Below are 17,817 nucleotides of genomic sequence, written 5' to 3' on the forward strand. Positions count from 1 at the left end.
ATATTAGACATTTCATTGCTTATTTGTCAGAATTATTCACAAAGTTTATTGAAATTAATGTTTAAGAACATAGGAACAGAAGAAATAGGAGCAGGAGTAGGCCATCTCCACCATTCAATAAGATCATGGCTAATCTGGCCATGGACTCATCACCTACCTGCCTTTTCCCCATTACCCTTAATTCCCCTACTATGTAAAAATCTATCCAACCCTGTCTTAAATATATTAACCGAGGTAGGAGTACCTGATGCTACTTCATTGGGCAGAGAATTCCACAGATTCTCCACGCTCTGGGAAAAGCAGTTCCTCCTCATCTCTGTCCTAAGTTTACTCCCCCGAATCTTGAGGCTATGCCCCCTAATTCTAGTCTCACCTACCAATGTCAACAACTTTCCAGCCTCTAGCTTATCTATCCCTTTCATAGTTCTATATGTTTCTATAAGATCTCCTCTCATTCTTCTGAATCCCAGTGAGTACAGTCCCAGGCGACTCAATCTCTCATCATAGTCTAACCCCCTCATCCCCAGAATCAACCTGGTGAACCTCCTCTGCACCACCTCTAAAGCCAATATATCCTTTTTCAAGTAAGGAGACCAGAACTGCACACAGTACTCCAGATGCGGCCTCACCAGTACCCTGTACAGTTGCAGAACAGCTTCCCTGCTCTTAAATTCAATCCCTCCAGTAATGAAGACCAACATTCTATTTGCCTTCCTGATAGCCTGCTGCACCTGTAAACCAACCTTTTGTGATTCGTGCACAAGCTCTCCCAAATCCCTCTGCACAGCAGCGTGCTGCAATCTTTTACCATTTAAATCATAATCTGATCTTCCATTTTTCCTACCAAAATTGATGACCTCCCATTTACCAACATTGTATTCTATCTGCTAGTCCCTTGCCCACTCACTTAACCTATCTATATCTCTCTGCAGACGTTCCATATCCTCAGCACAATTTGCTTTTCCACTCAATTTAGTGTCATCAGCAAACTTAGATGCACTACATTTGATCCCTTCTTCCAGTTAATGTATGTTGTGGGCCCAGCACCAACCCCTATGGCACACCACTCACCACTGAATACCAACCAAAGTAACATCCATGTATCCCAGCTCTCTGCAATCTAGTGGTTAACCAATCCTCTATCCATCCCCAATTCTATATCACCCCCAACTCTATGCATCCTTATCTTATGAATAAGTCTTTTATGTGAAACATTACCGGATGCCTTCTGGAAATCCAAGTAAATAATGTCCATCTGTTCCCCTCTATCCACTGCACTTATAATGAAGTGATGTGAATCTTATCAAAGTCAAATCAGTCATCTCCACATTCCTGTCCAAGTTTACTCTATTTAAGTGCAACATTGGCACCGTGACTTTCTCCAATTTCTGAGCCTCTCTAAGTTGGAAGAGAAAGGACGAATACCAGATGCTGATCTTCAAGTATATTGTGGGTGAGCTGCATAAAGACATGTCAGAGAGATTTCAGGATCTTCTCTCGATCCAAATTCCAGACTGGGTAATAAATCCATTCCTGTACACATGTAGCGAGATCAGTTCTGCCTCCATCTGTCCCTCATTACAAAATAACTGAGCTGAAGCCAAGGTTCAAAACAATCATTTCAAGACTTCTGGTTGCAGAAGGAAATCTTTGAACGCGATTGTGCACTGTGGTAAAAGGTCAAGTTGTTTTTCATCGTCTTTCCAGCATCATACATAGTGGAGCACAGTTTCAGTGCAGTCACCCAATTTCTTTCAAAGACACAAAACAGACTGGAAATGACTGAATGTGGGGATCTGAGGCTCCTGAGTGACATTCAACCTGATGTTGAGAAGCTGATATCACTGCACCAAGCCCGTCCACCTCATTGAAAGGTGAAAAAGTGGTGAAAAGTTGGACTACTAATGTATGCTCCAAAATTGTTTATGAAAATATTGATGGTAATTAGATAAAGAAATAGTTTTTTGTAGATTTTAATAATTTGGATTAGTAAGTATGTAGATGATACTAAGATAGGTGGAGTTGTGGATAATGAAGTAGGTTTTCAAAGCTTGCAGAGAGATTTAGGCCAGTTGGAAGAGTGGGCTGAAAGATGGCAGATGGAGTTTAATGCTGATAAATGTGAGGTGCTACATTTTGGTAGGACTAATCAAAATAGGACATTCATGGTAAATGGTAGGGCATTGAATAATGCAGTAGAACAGAGGGATCTAGGAATAATGGTGCATAGCTCCCTGAAGGTGGAATCTCATGTGGGTAGGGTGGTGAAGAAAGCTTTTGGTATGCTGGTATAGTCAGAGCATTGAGTATAGGAGTTGGGATGTAATGTTGAAATTGTATAAGGCATTGGTAAGGCCAAATTTGGAGAATTGTTTACAGTTCTAGTCACCGAATTATAGGAAAGATGTCAATAAAATTGAGAGAGTACAGAGGAGATTTACTAGAATGTTGCCTGGGTTTCATCTCCTAAGTTACAGAGAAAGGTTGAACAAGTTGGGTCTTTATTCTTTGGAGCGTAGAAGGTTGAATAGAACTTGATAGAGGTATTTAAAATTACGAGGGGGATAGATAGAGTTAACGTGGATTGGCTTTTTCCATTGAGGGTGGGGGAGATTCAAACAAGAGGACGTGAGCTGTGAGTTAAAGGGCAAAAGTTTAGGGGTAACATGAGGGGGAACTTCTTTACTCAGAGTGGTAGCTGTGTGGAACGAGCTTCCAGCAGAAGTGGTTGAGGCAGGTTCGATGTTGTCATTTAAAGTTAAATTGGATAGATATATGGACAGGAAAGGAATGGAGGGTTATGGGCTGAGTGCAGGTCGGTGGGACTCGGTGAGAGTAAGAGTTTGGCACGGACTAGAAGGGCCAAGATGGCCTGTTTCCGTGCTGTAATTGTTATATGGTTTTATGGTTATAATTTATGCAATTATTTGTCATTGCTTTGAATTTGCAGTTCCTATTTTCTTTCACCGTAAATCAAAATTATTATAGTTTTTTTTAATGTAATGGCTGGAAGGGGAAGGCGAGGAGTTTGGTGATGTGCTCTTGGGAGCAAGGGGGCGGTATCCCAAAAAAAGTTTGGGAACCACTGCTCTACAGTCTGTCAAAACCGAGTTGTTTTATGAGATAACAGAGCTAAAGATGGTAGTGTAATTGATGTGTAACCTGATGTTGGAAAGACATTTAATAAAGTGGTGTGTGATATAATGGTTTGCATGAAGTTTGAGGGATCAGTTGGCTGTAGGGATCTGGGTTCAATGAGGTAGTGCTTAACACTTGATCTGATAATGGTGACCACCAGGGGTCAGTGTCGCACAACAGTTATGTGATGTTTCAATACCCAATATTTAGGGATGCAAGGCACAATTTCAAACTATGCAGAGTGGTAGATAACCTGGAGAAGCACAGTAATCAGTTAGGAGGACAAAGACAGATTGACAAGATGGTCAGGAGAAGATTAAGATTAAAAGAAGATAAAGTAAGTGTTTGTCACATGTACATCAAAACATACTGTGAAATGTGTCATTTGGTTCAGCAACCAACACAGTGAGGATTGTGCTTGTTGGAAAATGAGAGAGGTCTATGCCAATGAAATATATTGTAAAACATTGTGGTGAAATTTACTCTGATATTAATATGAGGAGATGCATTAAAATGAAGTGTGGTAACTGGACCTGTACACAATGCTCTGTGCAGTCTAACCAAAGTTTTGTGTGTTTGCAAAGTGACATCCAAACTCTGATACTCAGCCTATGAAAGGAAGTTTACCAAATGGTATTTTCATTCCATATCCACCCATGTAGCCACTTAAAAGAATCTATTAGACTTTCCCCCAAAGGGCACCTGCCATTTAAGACAGGGTGTCGGTCGGGACGAGAGCCGATTTCATTCGTTCTCTGCAATGGTCATCTCCATGGCACTGAGGCGATGAAGACTGCCCCGACTGTTGTGCTCTGTGCCCATTAAAATGATGAACTGATAAGTGAGGCTTCAGGCCTACTCTGGGCTGCCCTGGGCTTCGGATCCGAAGACTCAATTTAATGCTGTTGTTCGCTTCAATTGTTTGCATGATTTGTTTTTTCTTCTGTCTTGCGCATCGAGTGTTGATCTTTTATTTCTTTTAATTAGGTTCTTTCAGGTTTCCTGCTTTGTGGCCACCTGTGAGCAAGCAAGTCTCAAGCTTGTCTGGAAGTGATTAAAGCTTCCGTTGTTCGCTGATTAAAGTGACGAGGGAGATTGAAACATCGAGACAAACGTGGAAGTTTGGAGATCGTTTGGGTGCTTTGGTGCTCTGCAGTCTCCGAGAGGATTCCAGGAGACAGAGGCAGAGTGTGTGAACCTCGTAGTGGGCAGGGCGACGCACCACTCCATTTCACCAATTAAAGCTTCCATTGTTCATCAATTAAAGTGCCGAGGTGAGCACAGAGGGTGGGCCTCGGCTTCCTGTCCTTTGATCGCTGAGGATCGCTCTGCTGCGTTACCAGAGAGGGGAGAGCCTGCTGCAGTGCCCGGAGAATGTTTCCCAGGTTTTTGCATTTTGGATGTGGACTTGGACTATAAACTCTTTTTTCCAGTCTTATAGCTTTTTTTATATTCTGTATTTTTCACCCCATCTTTTTTTTTGTATGGGGAGGGGGATTTGTGGGTTGACGTGCCTGTCCGTTTTGTTCTTTTTTTGTGCGGAAGGAGGGATTTGGAGATTGATGCATCTGTTCCCTTTTCCTTTGCTTTTTTTTTGCAGGGAGGGGGGATTTGGGAGTTGATGATCATGTTGTCTTTCTTTTCTTTCTTGGTTTTATGGCTACCCGGGGAAGAATTTCAGAGTTGTATACTTTGATAATAAATGAAGCTTTGAACCTTCAAAGAAGTCTGTGATAAATGGGCCAGGACATTTTTGCTTCTGGTAGAGACAAGATTAGAAGGAGCAATAAAGTTTAGGCTCTAGTTATATTGGGTTTTTCCATTATATGTTTATTGGTTATTTGTCTTTGGCCTCAGGCAAGTAAATAGACTAGTTATAAAGGATACTTTGCTGTTAGTGTTTACATTCTGTTGCAGAGTCTGCATTCTTAAGGCAGATATTAGGATTGTTGGAATCAGTTTTTTTAATGTTTTAACAAGGTATTAGTTGGATTAATAAATATTTAGCAAGATTGAAATTGTAGTTTCACTCACATTTTAACTCGTATTTATCACAATATGTGGTGTTTGTTAGAATCCACCTATTGGTGGCAAAGTGATAACAGTATTTAATGGTTATCAACTTTTCATTGGCTAAAGGTTAAATGTGTATCTTTAATTGGCCCTTTGCTCATCTCAGGAATGTGGCCTTAGCTTGTTATAGAAGTGCCAGTCTCTGCAAAAATCACCATCTTGCCTTTGTTCTTAGTTCTTGTCCTTGTCTTTTCCTGAGGTTCTTTCGTTTAGTTTCACATGCTCTGTGTCTGTTCCTTTGTTTAAACTTTAAATAAATAATCGTGAAGTAACAGGTTTTCGCTCACTCGTGGATTCCTAAAAGAACCTGTGGATCGAAAAATCACCAGATCCCGCAGTATCAATCAAGCCCTGTATCATATTCACATCTCTCTTCTCTTCCCCTCCTAAAGCCTACAGTCCTTTCTTTGAAGTGCAGGAGAAGCAGTGTCCATTTTGCGCCATGTAGAGCCCTAAACAAACTCCCACAAAAAAGTATATTGTATTCACAGTTCATAATATAATTTCATCTATATCAAAGAGAACAACTCCAATATCCCTGGTGAGTATGCATGTACTGTACTATTCAGAACTTTGTTATCATTACGGGTATAGGTACCCAGGGTAGAAATGCCATAACAGTCAGCTTTTTGCAGAGGCAATACAGTATATCGCTAACATAAATTGACATAAATTAGCATAAATTATACATACATTACACAGAAAATTAAACATAGTTGCGGTGCAAGTTGAGGGGACAGAAAAGAAATATAGTTGAAGATAATGTTAGAGGTTTTCAGGCTAGTTCAAGAACCTGAAGGCATGGTCTTCGTCCCAGTAATGTGCACTGTCCTACACTCTTCCTACAATGAAACTTCCTGCAATGGGGCAGCACGGTAGCGTAGTCGTTAGCACAGTGCTTTACAGTGCTGGCAACCGGGGTTCAATTCCCAGTGCTCTGTAAGAGTTTGTGCCTTTCTCCCCATGACCGTGTGGGTTTCCTCTGGGTGCCCTGGTTTCCTCCCACAGTTGGTAGGTTAATTGGTCATTGTAAATTGTCCTGTGATTAGGCTAGGATTAAATCGGGGGATGGCTGTGTGATGTGGGTCTATTCCATGCTGTATCTCAATAAATAAATAAACAAACTCCATGGAAAGACCAGGCCTCACCTTTCAGTACTTCTGAACTCAACATCAAGTTAAATAATTCAAGATCATAGCCATTGGCTACACTTCCTTTTAATTATAATGAAGCTATAGTGGATGGTGCTATACCCATTTACACGTTTTCCAGGCCCATCTTTTGTTTACTTACCCTTTTACTTTCTACTTTTGATTTATTTCACTTTCCACCTCATCACAGGCTTCCCCTTTCCGTCCTTTTACCTCCCACCTTTTCCTGCCTTCAGCTGCTTGAAATCAATTGAAAACCTTAATTCTTTCCAGAGATGCTGGCCGACTATCTGAATATTACTTGGAGTTTATATTTTTATTTCAGGAATGTACCATTTGGATTACAGTATTTTGTTCTGATTTCAGGATTTATGTTTAATCTTTATAAATCTTTTGTTAGGCCCCAGATAGGGTACTATGATAAATTTTAACACTATATTTTAAGGATTCCCAGTTTTAGAAAGAGTGGAAAGGAGGTTTATTGATAAATGGAACAATGGGTGACAATAAAGCAGAAGGACAAGCAGAGATGTGATCTAGTGCTTTCCTGGCATCTTGGACGAATAAACTCTTCATGGGCTTCCAGCCAGATACAGGTATCAGTCTTAGACTGACGATTCGATGACAAATTCTTCCACCTTCATCAGGGATCATGCCTGGGCGTATCTAGTCTGGCGGTATTTATACCCCCATCGTCTGTTCCTCCTTATTGGTTAGTCCTCATCCAATCAGGTTTCCACTGTCCCTCTTTGTTTATCAGCAAAATACCTTGTTTATAATGTGGAGCAGCAGAAACCAGATTGGATGAGGACTGGGCAGACACGGAGCAAGGAACGTTTGCAGCACACATGCCAGGTAATTGTCAGCCATTAAGAGAAAGTTCAACCACTTCTCTGCAGCCTTCGTAAGCACATCTTTCACTGGGACCTAGGCAATGAACAGTAGCTGACCTGCTGTGTCATCAGCGTGAACACCAGTGCAAGAAAGAAACCAGATAGTGAGCTTGGCCACCATTTACATACTGCAAGTCAGAACTATCATGGAAAACTTGTCATTCAGCTGGATGTCAAATTACCCAAAGGATCAGCACATACCTGGTTTCCTCACATACTGTCTTATTCCTGAAGAATTCTTCCAGTCCATCATCCAGCTTGGTTGTGTTCTCTCCCTTTTCCTGGTCTTCAGATTTCACCTGTGCCGTGTACAAACAGGACACATTGAGTGCACAAACCAGCATCATTCTTGAAGCCCCATCTCAGAAAGAGCCAATTTTAAATCTGATTGATAAACAACTACTACAATTAAAGAACTGTGGAACGACTTTTGATAGGAGTTAACGTAGTATGCAGCAGACATAGTTAACATTGAGGTTATTGATAAAGATCCATACCCCTCAGTCCAATATGATGGCCTCTTTTCAAGTGTTAGGAAACGATTGGGAAAAAAAATGAATCAAAGACAACTCCACAATGGAACCATGGAAGTAGGTAAGTTCTTGTTCTGTCAGTATTAAGCTAGCAATCCCATTTTAAACTTCAAAGACTGGAATCTGAGATGTGGGAGATAAAATAAAGGAATACTAATATGGTTTTCAGCCTGTTTAGAAGATAGTTGGACATATCTCCTTGATCCACAACATCAGGAGATGGACTGTATGTAAAATATTTCTTGCCTTGGTTCAATATTGTGATCCTCTCATGTACCCATGAGGAATGGATGTGAAATCTACGGCTATACCCAATGACACAAGAAAATAGAGGTTGCCATCAGACTCTACAAACCTGTCCCACTGTTTCATGTGATCATGGCTGACCTATGCTGACCTTCCATCCACTCTCTTCTTCGATCCATCAAATATTTATCTACCTTTACTTTAATGATTGAGTTTCCACCACTAGCCAGAGCAGAAAATTCCAGATATTCACCATCCTCTGTGAGAAGAGGTTTCTGTACACCTCAGTTTTAAATGACTCACATCTTAACTTGCAGTTACTGTGTTTAAGGACTCTCCCACGTGCACCAACACAAAACCTTCTGCCAATGTAGGCCTAAACTATTTAATCTCTCTTGGTAGGACAACTTTGAGGCTGAATGAGAAACTGATGTTAATATAAAGTTGCTGTTGATGTGTTTTTGGAAAATATTTTACACCCCACTCTCCCCCATGCTTCCTTTCTCCGTGGCCCCTTCAACTGGAAGCCATCACCTACCTCTTACCCCTCAAGCTTTTGGGGAGGGGAAGGAGCAAAAACATCAGAGACATCTAGAATAATGTCACCACCCTCACTCTGATTGTTGAGGGTAGGGAGATTTTTTTTGGGGGGGGGGATGTCTAAATAATCAAATTTTTCCCTTTCTGTATCGTCAGGAACTTCTCTACAAAACCAGTCTCTACTCAGACTCTAAAGCTGGTGCCCAGTCCTGCCGAAGGGTCTCAGCCCGAAACGTTGACTGTACTTTTTTCCATAGATGCTGCCTGGCCTGCTGAGTTCCTCCAGCATTTATCTGTGTGTTGCTTGGATTTCCAGCATCTGCAGATTCTCTCTTGTTTGCTTATTTCTATTGCTGTAAGTTTCATTTTTACCTCTGCCATGTACACATTAGTGTCCTGATATTGAGACAAACGTATAAAAATAATTTAGTGCAGTCTCTGTCTCGGGGAGAGGCTAGAACAGGAAAACATGCCCTGGTTTGCTCTGCACTGGCTGGAAACTGTTATTAACTCTGTGTGTTCCAGACCAAGTCTCCGGTACTACGGTCTGGAAGGGAAACAGTATTGATGCTAGTACTTTTGATATCCCTTTTGCCAATCAACTGTCCAGCTCTTGGCTCCATCCCTCCCCCTCCTGCCTTCTCCTATCATTTCGGATCTCCCCCTCCCCCTCCCACTTTCAAATCTCTTACTAGCTCTTCTTTCAGTTAGTCCTGACGAAGGTTCTTGGCCTAAAACGTCGACTGTACCTCTTCCTAGAGATGCTGCCTGGCCTGCTGCGTTCATCAGCAACTTCTATGTGTGTTGCTTGAATTTCCAGCATCTGCAGAATTCCTCGTGTTTGATGACATTACTTTTGACATTATGACACCCAAATCCATGACTCTCCAAGGGACGGTTTTTGGTCCCATTGTTCTGACCTTCCCTTACCACACTAAACAACCAAGTTCCCTCCAGTGAGGAAAGGATTGCAAAAAAGCCGCATTTTCCTCTCCGCTATGTGCCTGGCTACTCAAATTATTCCAGGGATATTGCAAAAAAAGAAACAATTTCCAAGTTTTCAGCACCCAGCACCACTTAATATAACAAATACTCTGCTGTTAAAAGTGTAGATACCATTTTAAGAAAATGCCATTGAGACTACCACTGGTTCATGATCCAGTTCAAAACTCTATTCATCATTTTGGTAAAGTTAAATCTAATACTTTTCTGGCAACTAGACTCTTCTATTATTAAAGGCATTTTATCAAATTAGCAGAAAGAATTAATTCCTAATCTTGTGATTACACGGTGTATCAGGATAGCGATTTGTTAAACTCAGACTGTGCATGAGAATGCTTATATTGTGTAAGGTCATTGACCATGGTGAAATACAATAAATATTTATCACCTCAGCTATTAGTGAAGAAAAATCAGTACCAATCGGATTTTAATTTTTTTCCCCACTACACTCAATCACAATTAGCAAAATACTCTATAATTTGAGATCTTCTTCATTTACTTCAGTGAATGCCTGCAGGAAAATTTAAACGTATGCAGTGGACACTAAAATATGTGGTTTAAGCATGGCAATTTGCTAGTTCCTGGCAACTACTACTGTGGAGATTTTGCAATGATATTTCATGACCTTTTTCAATATGCAAGAGGAGAGGCAACAGGAGCTACATACACTCACACACAACATTCCCTTGTGCTCTCCTGTCGTGGACAGCACACTTTAAAGGATTATCCCGGAATTATTTTGGAAATTCAGAAAATCACAAGTGCTAAGAACTCTCCTCTAGTAAGCTCTGTAGTCTTCAATGAGACACAAGAAATTCCGCAGGTGCTGGAAATCTTAATCAATGCTCACTAAATGAAGGGGAAACTCAGCAGGTCAGGCAGTATCTCTGGACAGAAATAAACAGTTGATGTTTCAGGCCAAGAGACTTAATCAGGACCGGAACGGAAGGGAGCAGAAGGCAGAATATGACAGGAAGGAGTACAAGGTGGCAGGTGATAGGTAAGGCCTGGTGAGAGTGAAGAGGTTGTGTTGTGGGGGGGGGGGGGGAATGATGGGAAGCTGGGAGGTAATAGGTGGAAGAAATAAAGGGCTGAGCGAGGAGGAATCTGATAGGAGAGAACAATGGATCAAGGAACAAAGGGAAGAAAGTGGGGAACCACAGAGAGATGGAGTGATGGACAGGTCATGAGGGTGAGGGAGGGGAAGAGAAGAGGGAAGGTAAGAAAGTCACTAAAATGAAAGATAGCAAAAGTGGAGGGGTGGTTGAACAGAGGGGAGTGTTACTGAAAATTTGAGAAATCGACATTCATGCCATCAGGTTGGAAACTACTCAGACAGAATATGAAGTGTTGCTCCTCCAACCTACATTTGGCCTCATTGTAGGGGGGGTGGGGGGCTGTGGGCAGACATATCAGTATGGGAATAGGAAGTGGAATTGAAATGGGTGGCCGCTCGGAAATCCTGTTTGCTGTGGTGAACGGAGACGCACGTTTATCCTAAAATTAGGAAACAGTATGAGTCCTGCAACCTCATCCTTTGTCATAACAGGGTTCTGGATGCACACCTCATTTTACAATGGGAGAGGGGCAAGAGGAAGAGGCAGGAATTTTCTGGTTCTTTCTGTTAGAGGAGATCAGGTATAAATAAATTACTTGCAAGAAGTTTAGTGGATTGGTTCGACAGTCTTTTGCTACATTGTTAGTTTGTTTCCAGATACTTACTGAAGGCTTGGCGGGAGGCCGCTTCCTGGTCCGGTTTGGCCTTGGCCTTTCCCGGGTGCAGTGCTGCAGTTTCATCCCTTGTGTTGGCAGATCGGCCAGGCTGTCTGTGCAAGCATTCTCAGTATTTGTGCCATTTACAGCACTCATTTCTGCGGATGCTGGACGTGACTTGGCAGGATATACACCGACTGTCAGTAGCTCTGTCGCGGCTGCAGTAGGTTCTTCTTCAGCTGGCCTTTCGACCTCTACGTCCGAGATGCCTGAGGAAGAGAAAACAGCTATTTCAGCCAACGGTGAATGAGTAGCTCTTTGTCCTGCTTTAATCTTCTTCCTTTCTCCAGATGTTCACTTCCTTTGGGCCAGAGTCCCAATGGTGCCATTCATAATTGCATGTTTCATCCATCTACCTTCATAGTAACCGGGGCAGGAGGTGGTTTTGGATGGTGCAGACTTCTTGAGATGCGGTCAGGAAAACCTTTTTTTAAAATCAGTATGTGGCGTGTCAAGCAATATAGGAGGCAATGCTAAACTCAATCTTAGTGAATGATGGTTTATCTCAGCTGCCCATCTTAAGTAAAAGTACAACATTTCCCGGTCTCCAGTCTTCCTGAATTCCACCTATGACTAAAGATGATGCAAATATCTCTCTCTATTTCTTCCCTTGTTTCCCACAAGGTTTGGAGACGTACTTGATGAGGCTTTAGGGATTTATTTACCTTAAGACCAGGAGCACTCCTCCTTGGTCATTTGTATATTGTCCAAGACGTCACAAATCATTTGCCTGAAAAATATCACCTATCTCTGTGGCGCCACACAGAGACATCTTAAGGGAACATATTCTCTCCCTAGCCATATGTTAACATACCTGAAGGATCTCTTGGGATTGTCCTCAACTTTTCCTGCCAGATCCATCTTGCCCTCTTGTTTTCCCAAGGGTACTCTTCTGCTTCTTATACTCTAAGGAGTTTGCTTGATCATGACTGCCAAATGAAAGCCTCCATTTTCCTGACCAGGGTCTTAATATTTTTGTCAAGTGAAGTTCCCTGAACTTTCCAGCCTTTCCCTTCACCCTAAAGAGAACATGCTGCCCCTGAACTCTTGATATCTCACTCTTAAAAGCATTCCAACTTTCCTGCAAACAGTCTCACCCAATCAACTTTTTCAAGTTCCTTCCTAGTACCTCCAAAATTGGTCCTGCTCCAGTTGAAGGCCTTAACTTATGGACCATTTCTATCTTTCTCTATATCTACTGTAAAACTAATGGTCACGGTCAGAAGTGTTCCCCCACTAACACCTCAGTCACTTATTCTACCTCATGCTTGATTGGACACGGCATCAAAGGTTACGGGGAGTGGGGTTGAGGAGGGGAAAAAAGGATCAGCCATGATTGAATGGTGGAGCAGACTCAATGAGCTAAATGGCCTAATCCTGCTCCTATATCTTATGGTCTTATTCCCTCAGAGAAGGTCCAGTGTTGCACCCTGTCTAGTAGGACCTCTATAATATTGATTAAGGAAACTTTCTTGGATATATTTAATAAATTCCACCTAGTTCAAACCCCTTGCATTATGAGTGACCCAGTTAATATTAATAAAGTTAATATCTCCCATAAATATTATTACTCTTTCAGCTATCTGCAATACACCTACATATCTGCACTTCCAATTCCCAATGACTTTGGGGGGCGGGGGGAGAGATGTCCTATAATACAGTCCCATCAAAGAGTTCATTTACTTCTTGTTTCTAAGTTCTATCCATATAACTTCACTGAACCCAGGAATACTCTTTCCAAAGATTATTGCTATGTTCTCCCTCATCAAAAAGGCAACCCCATTCCCCTTCTCTTACCTGCCCCTCTGTAACATCTATAGTATCACTACCCCAGTATACTGAATTGTGAGTCCTACCCTTCTCTCAGGCAGGTTTCTGTTACGGCTACAATACAGTATCCCAGTTTCCCGAGCCAACCCGTGTTTATTCACCTTGCCTGTTAAACCCTTTGCATTGAAATAAATGCAGTTTAAACCACAGGACTTTACTCGCTCTGTTTGCCATGCTCCTGGGTGTCCTGACGATGAAAGTTGCATTCATTAACCATGGTAAATGACCAAACTCCTCATATTACACTTCCCTGCAAAGTAGCTCTCACAACTCTTCCTCCCAGGATAATGGTGCAACAGCTAAGAGGTCAATTTGACTCATTAGTTGATAAACAGTTACCCAGCAGCAGATCTGTCATCCTGTGGGCCATAGCCCTTCAAATCCACATCCGACTACTTTAAATGTGCTGAAGATTTCTGCTTGCACCTCCAACGAGTTCCAGACCTCTACCACTCTTGAGGTGATATTTCATTTCCTGATCTCATTTCTACCAATGACTTTAAATCTACAGTTTTTGATTTTTCCCCCTCTCTGCTAAGAGGAATGGGTCCTTCCTCTTTACTCCATCTAGGTTCCTTATAGTTTTAAGTGTCTTAGTTAAGTCTTGTCTCAACTTCCTGTTTAAAAGAAAACAAGCCTAACTTATCTAAACTTTCCTTATTGGTAAAATTCCCGTTACTGGTATCAAGCCCCTCCAGTAGAATCACAGGTAATGAGAATTATATAGAGTACTTGGGCATTTTTCAGTCAATTAATGCTGCTAATAATGTTGTTTCTTATATTAAATCTAAAGTGACTAATAGAGGAAAGCACTTTATTGATGTGTCCTGCTACTTGTAAGGATCTATGGACGACCACCAACTTTCCTCATTTCCTCCACATCATAAGACCATAAGACCATAAGACAAAGGAGCAGAAATCGGCCATTCAGCCCATCGAGTCTGCTCCGCCATTTTATCATGAGCTGATCCATTCTCCCATTTAGTCCCACTCCCCTGCCTTCTCACCATAACTTTTGATGCTCTGGCTACTCAGATACCTATCAATCTCTGCCTTAAATACACCCAATGACTTGGCCTCCACTGCCGCCCGTGGCAACAAATTCCATAGATTCACCACCCTCTGACTAAAAAAATTTCTTCGCATCTCCATTCTGAATGGGCGCCCTTCAATCCTTAAGTCATGCCCTCTCGTACTAGACTCCCCCATCATGGGAAACAACTTTGCCACATCCACTCTGTCCATGCCTTTCAACATTCAAAATGTTTCTATGAGGTCTCCCCTCATTCTTCTAAACTCCAAGGAATACAGTCCAAGAGCGGACAAACGTTCCTCATATGTTAACCCTCTCATTCCCGGAATCATTCTAGTGAATCTTCTCTGTACTCTCTCCAATGTCAGCACATCCTTTCTTAAATAAGCAGACCACATCACTCAATATTATGCTATTTATTACACATTGCAAGGATCTAGAAACAGTATTTTGAACCTTGTGGAATATCATTGGTGACAATCCTCAAAAGGCAAAACATCTAATCAGCCATCCACCTTTGTTTCCAGCCACTCTGCCAGTTGTGGATTTAACTTGCAACTCTCTTGTAGATCCCACAAGCTTTTACTACATTGGCCAGTCTATCACATGACATCTTGTCAAAACCATGTGGGAAAAAAACTGTGCACAAAGGCACTGCTCTAGTGTACTTACTTAGAACAGTTTTTGAGGAGGTAAATCAACTGAGTTGGTCAGGTATGACCTTCCTTCAACAAATCGATTAACATTTTGATCCCTCAGAGCAGACTCCTATCATTTTCTCGTGATCAAAGTTTAATTGACCCATAATTTCTTGGTTAATCATTTCAGTCAAGTCAAGTCAAATTTATTTATAAAGCACATTTAAAAACAACCCATGTTGACCAAAGTGCTGTAAAACCATAACTGGTAGCTAAAATCACAAATACTAGAAACACAGATATAAATAACAAAGCACACAGCTTATAGGCATGAAATAAACAACACATGAGCCTAGGCACAAGACAAAAATCAGCCACATCAGGAAGATTCAAACGCTAGTGAATAAAGGTAAGTTTTGAGCCTGGACTTAAAAGAGTCAATGGAGGGGGCAGATCTGATAGGGAAGGGAATGCTGTTCCACAGTCTAGGGGCTACAACAGCAAAGGCGCGGTCACCCCTGAACTTATATTTAGATCACGGAACAGCCAGGAGCCCCATGTCAGCCAACTTGAGGGACCTGGAAGTAGAATAAGGGGTTAGAAGGTCTGAATTATAGGAGGGGGCCAGTCCATTTAGGGCTTTATGAACAGAGAGGAGAACCTTAAAATCAATTCGGAACCGTACTGGTAGCCAGTGGAGAGAGGCCAGGATAGAAGTAATATGGTTCCTCTTCTGAACACCTGTCAGGAGCTTGGCTGTGGCGTTCTGGGCAAGTTGCAGGCAGGACAGGGACGACTGACTAATCCCAGTATACAGGGAGTTGGAATGGTCCAAGCAGGAGGATGTAAGGGCATGGATGACTTTCTCGAGATCTTTGAAAAAGAGAAACGACTTAATTTTGGCAATAGTACGAAGCTGGAAAAAATTGGCTTTTACTACTGCATCTCATCCTTTTTATGCAACTCTACAGTATTAGTAGCCCTTCAATTCTCCGCACCATTGAAGTGAATCAGGATGAAATATTGCATGGAGTAAAGAAAATAAAAACATAAATGTTAAGGGAATAAAAATGGATAATTTACCAGACCTTAAATGAAATTTATTTCAAGCTATTATAAGAAGCAAGGATACAAATTGTGGAGACTCTTACTACAACTTCACAAATCTTCTCTGGCTACTTTCAATATTTGTCTCCTTCCTCTCTTTTGTGAAGACAGTCACTATGTAAAGGGAATGGTTCTTTTCCTGAGAGTACACGAGTGCAAAGGGATCAGCCGCCGGCCAGTGTCACTGACTCACTGAGTAAATGACTGAGACTGCTCAGTGCTCCGGGCTCTGCTCAGCTCAGCCCAGCTGCCCCAGTTGTTATGGCTCGAGTGGGGGAATAGGGGTGTGTAGTGGTGAGGGGCAAAGAGAAGGCATGCAGATATTCCTCATTCCTATCTGGCAGGATATACCCGTAGCCCTGCATTAGTCAGTAAATCTATCTCCATCCATTCCACCGGTCTCGGTCTCCCAAATGCCTGTTCATGTATAGTGTCCATAATTCGGCCATTGATACCTGAGGAGGTCTGTTGTCAAAGACCTTAACCACACATCTGCCTCAACAGATTGGTCAACTTTTTGACCTTTAACTGACCCTCCTCTTGATTTTCACATGCTTCTGGTTTTCTTTGCTACGGGATGCATCGCTTCACAAAATCTTTTCACCACAGCCTTTGCTTTCCTCGTTTCTTTTTTCGCCTCTGATGCATTTCTAGAGTTTCTGCAGCACTAAAGTTCAGGGTATTTGATGCGTGCGCAGCCCTCCGGTGAAAAATGACATTGTATCCGTTAAATAGGGGCCGTGGACAATTGTGATTTGATGGAGACGGACGTGAAAGCACAGAGGAACATCTGGAAAAATTTCTGAAACGCTCCTTCGCTGCTGTCGTTACTGTGCAGTCGGGAATCTTTCGGAGGGAAGGCCTCAAAATCCCCGGCTTTGCCTGCTGTTGGCGACGGAGATTGAGGTCGAATCGTTCAGACAGAGATGGCGCTCAGTACTCCGTGTCAGAGAGCTGATCAGAGTTCAAAGTTTTCGGATGACTCAGAGTTGGACCGTGGTCGGGTATGGCAGGGAGAGTTTTTTTCCTTCTCCCGTCTGCGTGAGATGTGGGACATTTGAGAAACTTTGAACTTTTACTGTGCCCATGGACTTCTTCATCAAGTTATGGTATTGTTGCACTGTTGTAACTATATGTTATAATCATGTGGTTTTGTTAGTTTTTTTCAGTCTTGGTCTGTCCTGTGTTTTGTGATATCACACTGGAGGAAATATTGCATCATTTCTTAATGCATGCATTACTAAATGACAATAAAAGAGGACTGCATGTCTTCATAATCTAATGCTTCTTTGTTTGTAACAGAAAATGATGGAAACACTCAAAAAGCAGGCAGAATCTGTGGAGAGAGAGTTATTTCAGCAGAATTGCCAGGGCATTTGACCTGAAACATTAACTGTTTTGCTGCCTGGCCTGCTGAGAGTTTCCAACATTTCTCCTTTACTTCAGGTTTCCAACATCTGCAGCTTTTGATTTTCATAAGCTGCACTTTTTTCCCCTTTTCCTAATTTTTATCCACTTATTTATGTGGGGCTCTAAGATTTGATGTTCTCTCCCTTATTATTGTAGGAGTTTGTTTATATTAAAACTTTTCTTAAGTGCCTTCCTCTGCTCTGAGACCAATTTACATTCAGGAATACATTTCCAATTCACTATTACTAAATTAATTCTCGGCTTGGTCAAATTGGTCTCACTACTACTTAGAATCTTTACATCAATTTATCTTTGTCCTTTTCCATAACAAGGTTAATCCTAAGTGAAATTTGATCAGAATCACATTTAAATGTTCTCCCACTGATTCCTCCTCCACCTATCCAGTGCCATTCACTGCAGGTAAACCTTGAACTGCATGGTCCGACTTTC

General features: G+C 41.8%; 1 protein-coding gene across 1 annotated transcript in view; it reads right to left on the bottom strand.

Moving 5' to 3' along the window:
- Nucleotides 1-17,817, bottom strand: part of carmil2 (capping protein regulator and myosin 1 linker 2) — a 170,075-nt gene that overhangs the window by 21,778 nt on the left and 130,480 nt on the right. The window contains exons 31-32 of the mRNA XM_072279510.1: nucleotides 11,299-11,558; nucleotides 7,457-7,554 (exon numbers count right to left, since the gene is read on the bottom strand). Coding sequence (XP_072135611.1) covers nucleotides 7,457-7,554; nucleotides 11,299-11,558 — 358 coding nt within the window. The remainder of the gene's footprint in view (nucleotides 1-7,456; nucleotides 7,555-11,298; nucleotides 11,559-17,817) is intronic.

This window comes from Mobula birostris, chromosome 15 (genome assembly GCF_030028105.1).
Source record: "Mobula birostris isolate sMobBir1 chromosome 15, sMobBir1.hap1, whole genome shotgun sequence".
NCBI lineage: Eukaryota > Metazoa > Chordata > Chondrichthyes > Myliobatiformes > Myliobatidae > Mobula > Mobula birostris.